Below are 6,891 nucleotides of genomic sequence, written 5' to 3'. Positions count from 1 at the left end.
TTAATGATGATTATGTTACAAACTATTATTATTGTGATTCTTCTCCTTATGTTTATTCTCATTCTCATCATTCTTTTCTATATTTTCAAAACGTGGCGTTTTTTCTTCCCCTTCTTCTCCCAATCTTTCCACAAGGAATTTAATTTCTTTGGCCTAATCCTAAATCTTGTTTATGTCAATTTATTCTCCAATAATAATAGCAATAAGCAGGGCAATAAATTTATCAGATATTACGATAAACTCAAAGGTCATTGTTACTTTAATAGAAGTCTTCTGAAACTTGAGTGAGAATTTGATTATTCTTTGATTGATTATTGATAGAAAGATTTTAGAATGAATTATATAAATTGCTGAGGTGCTTTTTTAATTGTTTGAATTTTTTTAAATTATAAAAATAAAAAGATATAAGGTAACTTTTGTCGTTATATAAAATTTAAAGTCATGACATAATGCTGTTTGCCATTTTATCACTAACCTTTGTCACTTCAATATTTTTTGTGAACAAAAACGAAAACAAAGTTAATTGATGAACGATTATTTTTGAGAAATTTAATTATCTTTTAATAATTTATTTATTATTCGTTTTTTTTTAAATTATTGTTTCCTTTTTGTTCCTTTCTTATTTTTCCTTTGCACCCGAAGAAAACGTAAATGCGATACGATCCTTTAACAATAGAAATCATTCCATAATATATAGACTACATGTGGACTGAACATCAATTCCATAAGACTTCTTTCCAACCATAAAGTGTTGGATGGTTACTGTAATTTTTGTGATTTGTAGTCATTAAATAATCATCAATAATAATTTAATAGTGTGAAATTGGTATGAGATTTTATCTAATAACTCATATTTCTCTGCTGATTACATACTAGCTAAAATTCAAGGGCTTTTCCAATTTAAAATTCAAAAACTGAGTTAGAGAATAATTAGCGTGTGTAGCCGGCAAAGGCAAGTGGTGCTCCTCGTCATTCCAATGCCACACCAGCTACAACTTGTTCCTTCCTCCTTATAAAGCCGCCAAAGTTGATTGATTCTCTTTACGCTCAAGGCAACTCAACCTCACGCGCTAACCACACGCGTGTAACACGAAACTTACGTCACCTTTGAAATTTGCATCGCCACCCAAACAGACTCTGAAGAAAAGAAAAAAGGAAATATCAACCCACTTTCCATTCGCTTGGACTTTTCAAAAATCTAGAACCGCCAACCATGATCGTTGCTTTTCATAGCTGTTCCTGGTATTATTTTATTTTATTTTAATAATAAAGCATTGTTTGCTCCACCATTATATATAAATAGTGATAAAAAATAATCCAAGAGTTTAGTATTCTTTTTGGTTCGTTAGAAGTTAGATCGACTTTGCTAAAGAAAAATATCAGATACTTCCGCTTTTCTTTTTGTCAATTTGGTTTCAATAGTTGGTTGAATTTTTCATCGCCATGGCTCCAAAGGATCCCAAGCATGCTGCTGCTGCTAGTGCCAGTGGGGGTGGCTTCTTTGCTTCACTTGCTTCCAGTTTGACCAATTTTGGAACTGCCATGTCAAAATCCGTGAATGGGTATAAGATCTTTTAGAACCTTTGGATTCAAACTTGTTAATTTTATATTGCATTTTTTTGTGTGAATCGTTTTGTATGAGGGAAGTTCAAGAATTAACTTGGTTTGGATGATCATCGATCTTCCTTGGTTTTCTTTGTTCGTTGGATTGAAATAATGATGTAGCAGTTTCATTAGATATATATGTTGTTTGAGTTATCTAAACGTGTAATTTAATGTAAGAGCCGTTTGAGTTTAGAGTTTGTTGTGATTATTTTCAGTTATTGGGGTTTCATTTCTTTCAGTTTCATTAAATGTGTCTATTAACTGTTTGATTTATTTCATGAAGCTTGTGTTTGTTTTAGGCTGATTCAGTTTCATGAGCTGGGAGATTTTATGTTTGTTGAAAATTTGTAATTTTGATTCTCAGTATAATGGGCTATGAGGGGCTGGAGGTTGTTAATCCAGAAGGAGGAACCGAAGATGCAGCAGAGGAAGCGGAGAAGGGACGATGGAAGCAAGAGGTACAAAGAATTTAACTATCTTAAAGACAAAGCACATTTTATTGTGTGAGGAAGTTGTTGCTAATGCAATCTAGATTCTATAACAGGCATAAAGTAACTTTTCATCTTTGTGGAATGTAGGTGGGAATTTGCATTTTGAAACTTGATATTTTTCACTTTATAACTTTTAGTCAACCTATAACCAATGCTGACTTTGATTAACAAAAATTTACATATATCTCATGGTGTACTTTGGAGAAAATTTGTCTTCAAATTTATAATGCATATTTTATATTGTATGCATATCATCTTATTGTATGCATTTCATCTCTCAAATAGTCAAATGTTCCTTTGAACCTCGCAGGATCGGGATAGTTACTGGAAAATGATGCAGAAGTATATAGGCTCTGATATCACATCAATGGTGACACTTCCAGTTATCATTTTTGAGCCAATGACAATGCTACAGAGAATGGCAGAGGTGTGTATTATTATATACATATGTAACTTTGGTGCATTTGCTTTTGCTATTGCATTCTCACAAACTATGAATATCGAGTGTTCTATCTATAGAATCTCACTGATTGTGCTTCGATTTTACAGCTGATGGAATACTCTTACCTTTTAGATTTGGCAGATGAGACTGAGGATCCATACATGAGACTTGTATATGCTTGTAAGGATTATTTTCATGTTCTCTCTCTCTTGTTGTTTTATTCATGTAATTACATACATCTGACATTGGATGATTTCTGCAGCATCATTCTTCATATCTGTCTATTTTGCTTACACACGAACATGGAAACCTTTCAATCCAATTCTTGGCGAGACTTATGAAATGGTTAACCATGGTGGCCTAACATTTATAGCAGAACAGGTGTGTTATGTTTCTTTTTATTTGTTTGCTAGTTCTTCAAACAGAATGCTGAATCAAGTGTCCTTTTGTTTTTAAGACATTCATGACTTGGCAATTATTGTTTATATATTATAAAGGAAATGTATATAATTTTCTGCGTAGTTTGTATGATGCTCTTGAGCATGGTTCTAATTTGTGGTTATGCGTAATACAAATTGCTAACAGGTCAGCCATCACCCTCCGATGAGTGCTGGGCATGCTGAAAATGACCACTTCACTTATGATGTGACGTCGAAATTGAAAACCAAATTTCTTGGCAACTCAGTTGATGTATATCCTATTGGAAGGTAATTCTATTCTTCAGCTCTCTCAAGTCTGGGTTCCTTTTTGAATTTTGCTTGTTGACTTAAAAGAGAAGATGAAGTGCAACATAATCTTTTCCATAAGAGTTGTCAGACATAGAATTGATTTGTGGGTTTTCAATTGTGCATCTTGTGTTTAAGAATGTTTCATGTGTCCTTATTACAATGTTATTTGAGTTTATTTTATAATGCCAAGTTTCTGGTATAATTCATGTTCATTATTAGTAAACATTTTCTTTGTGTGCTCATGTAATGTGCTGTTACTTGAATGCAGAACACGAGTTACCCTCAAAAGAGATGGTGCGGTCCTTGATTTGGTGCCACCTCCAACAAAAGTTAGCAATTTGATTTTTGGACGAACTTGGATTGACTCACCAGGGGAGATGATCCTTACAAATCTGACTACTGGCGATAAAGTCGTGCTGTATTTTCAACCATGCGGCTGGTTTGGGTATGACTACTTTCTCTTGTAGATCCGTCTATCAGCGGATAAGAAGACATTGATTTTCTATCATGCGTATTTATTTCTTATGGGGAATTTCCTATCTCCATGTTTGGCTTCTATTTATTCTAGTTTTAGGTGTTGAAAAGCATGAATCATGATATGATCAACAGATTGAAGAATTCAGTAAGAAGCAGGATTTTTGTATATTGTATTAAAACTTTCTAGAGCTAACCGCTTAAAAGCTTAAACTAATAATCGCCCATTGATCTTGAAGCATGGATAATGCATATTGCTAACTTGGGTTGGACATTTAAAGGTGTCAAGGACTAACTCTAAAACAACACTATTTTCTGTTATTATGCAAACCCCGTGTATATTTGTCTGACAATTACTACAGGCTTTATAGCTTGTCGACTTCCAGTTTCATTATTTCCTTGGTGCTTTTGTTGTATATATCGTCCAACCTAAAAGGAATTTCTATTTGCAGAGCTGGTCGGTATGAGGTGGACGGATACGTATATAATGCTTCCGATGAGCCAAAGATACTGATGACAGGAAAATGGAATGAGGCTATGAGTTATCAGCCTTGTGACTCAGAGGGAGAGCCACTTCCGGGCACTCAGATGAAAGAGGTGTGTTATCCAACTTCCGTTTATTTATGTTTTATTATATTACATGACTTATCCTATTTTTACTTTTATAAAAATACATATCGCCGTATCGTGTCGTATCATATCCATATCGTGGGTCGTATTGAGCTTCCTAGGTAGTATGCTAGTTTTATTCCATAGATGTGTCGCTCATAATTCTTCGTCTTGAATTGTAATAGGGCTTAAACGTCTAATCCAAAATTCTACTTCTGTAAATTGTAGTAGGTAGATGACTAATCCAATTAGTGTCTCCAAATGCACAGCATATGGTGCTCTCTGATTTCTTCTTGAGTGAATACCCAACTTTAGTCCTGATCATTTTTTCGAAGAAATTACGAGGTTTCTAAATAAAAAAAATATTCTTTTCAGTTTCTGATCTTTATTTGTATGAGACTAGTTAGCCCCTGCGTCGATCATAAAAATATTGACAAAAGAACTAATCAGTCTCATAAAAATAAAAATCAAAGACTGAAAAGAATATTTTCTTTTGTGAGGGTTTTGTTATCTTTTGTGGTAATTGTCGGACCGTTTAGAATTTTTTTTCCCATGTAATTTCTAAACTATTGCTTTTGTAGGAGAATATTTTTGTATTATCTCATAATTATGTTTAAGCTGGATGGAGTGTGTCTGCCGATTCTGACTGAATATGACCAATACTTGAATAAGGTTGAATGCTTGCTTAGTAAAAATAGGAAACGAGCTTAGTCAAAGTGAATTAACTAGGAAGCTTATAAAACGTCTTCTCTGATATATATATATTTTTTTTAAATTTTCATCATTCCTGACTCTTCATTCTTCAACTCCTCATCCCTGATTTTATGGAGAGATTGCTACTTTTTGGTGTCATTGTTTCTATGATTTTGTGTTTGCTCCACTGTTCCCACGTTATTCTGGAATATTTATTTTGCGATCTAACTTGTCCCATTCTGCAGCCATGGAGAGTTGCCGAAACTCCGAAAAACGACAAATTCCAGTACACACATTTTGCACATAAGATCAACAGCTTTGACACCGCTCCCAAGAAGTTATTGGCATCCGACTCTCGTCTCCGACCCGACAGAATGGCCCTTGAGAAGGGTGACCTTTCCACAGCTGGCAATGAGAAAAGCAGGTAACTAACTGCCCTTTTCACTCTCTCCACAATTAAAACATTTGCAACAGAAAAGATATTCAGTGTGGACTGAAACTTAAAACCTTTCATTCTTCTTTATCATCATCACCTGTGAGGTCTTGTTAATTCTTTACCATTCTATATGTTTACAACTTTTTATTTTTTGCAGTTTGGAGGAGAGGCAGAGAGCAGAGAAGCGAAACCGCGAGGCCAAGGACCACAAGTTCGTTTCCAGATGGTTTGATTTGACAGAGGAAGTAACTCCTACACCATGGGGTGACTTGGAAGTTTATCAATACAACGGTAAATACACTGCACATCGCGCCGCGATCGAAAGCTCTGCCTGCAACGACGAACCTGACAGCAGCAGAACAGAGTTCAACCCTTGGCAATATGATAGTTTGGATGCTGAATAAGCATTCTTGTGAAATTCTTTCCATTAGTTTTTTTAAAATATTTTTTGTCAGATTGTTATAAAGCTTGTATGTATTTTATATGATGCTTGATTCTTTTTTTTTTCCTTTACTTTTTTGGTTTGCCGGTGGGGCTGCGTTTTGCTATTGTAGGATTACATAATGAATATTAACCTTGTTACTTGTTAGTTTATCAATATACTTTGCGTATATAAATTTTAGGTATTATGTAATTTACTGCTCGTATAATTTATTAATTTTAGGCTTAAATAAGTTTTTGCTGTCTATAAAACGCTTTTTATTTTTAATATGGAGGAAGGTGTGGAGTGTAACAGCATTATGAAAAATAGAGGTGCTTTTCCTGCATGTGATGTCAGGAGGCTGAAATCGGACCGAGCAATTTAGAGTATCCGATTAAAGGAGATCTACAAAAAAAATAATTTTTTAATAAAACTCGGACGGTCCGTTTTGATTTAAGAAAAAAAAAACTAAAAACGGAAGGTCCGTTTTCTTTTAAAAAAAATAAAAAAAAACAAAAAGTATAAACGAATGGTCCAATTTCATTTTAAATAAATAAAAAAAAATAAAAATTAATCGGACGATCCGATTTGTGATCAACGAATTTTTTAATAAAAAATTCGTACGATCCGATTTCTCCCTTTCCCACACATGTATCTAATACCTGTATACATCATAACCAAACACAACTCACACACTCCTCCAATATAAAAAAAAATTAGCCTCTATAAAATACTTATATTTTGGTTGTCTTTTGTCAAATTTTTCTTTGATTTTGGTTTAGGAAAATTTAAAAGATTTTGGTTTTAGTTTTTATTAGTTTGTTTCGTTAAAGTGCTGATGTGATAAATCATATGATAAAATGTGGGTCGACGTTTAACTTATCACATCACCATTTGATAAAACAAACTAATGGCAGGGATTAAAGTTAAAATATTTTAAATTTGAGTGAACCAAAACTAAAAAGGAGTGTCTATGAATACACACCTAGAGA

The 6,891-nt window shown here is 33.7% G+C and overlaps 1 protein-coding gene across 1 annotated transcript; it reads left to right on the top strand.

Annotated features, from left to right (window-relative positions):
- The first annotated feature begins 1,043 nt into the window (after positions 1 to 1,043).
- Positions 1,044 to 6,095, top strand: LOC112743226 (oxysterol-binding protein-related protein 3A). The gene is made up of 10 exons (XM_025792443.3): positions 1,044 to 1,562; positions 1,970 to 2,063; positions 2,407 to 2,523; positions 2,646 to 2,718; positions 2,801 to 2,919; positions 3,124 to 3,245; positions 3,535 to 3,711; positions 4,193 to 4,337; positions 5,288 to 5,466; positions 5,636 to 6,095. Exons 1-10 carry the CDS (start codon positions 1,444 to 1,446, stop codon positions 5,880 to 5,882), a joined length of 1,392 nt encoding a protein of 463 aa, XP_025648228.1. The 5' UTR covers positions 1,044 to 1,443; the 3' UTR covers positions 5,883 to 6,095.
- The last annotated feature ends 796 nt before the right edge of the window (positions 6,096 to 6,891 follow it).

This window comes from Arachis hypogaea, chromosome 14, assembly GCF_003086295.3.
Source record: "Arachis hypogaea cultivar Tifrunner chromosome 14, arahy.Tifrunner.gnm2.J5K5, whole genome shotgun sequence".
NCBI lineage: Eukaryota > Viridiplantae > Streptophyta > Magnoliopsida > Fabales > Fabaceae > Arachis > Arachis hypogaea.
This window is presented reverse-complemented; position numbering and strand designations above follow the sequence as displayed.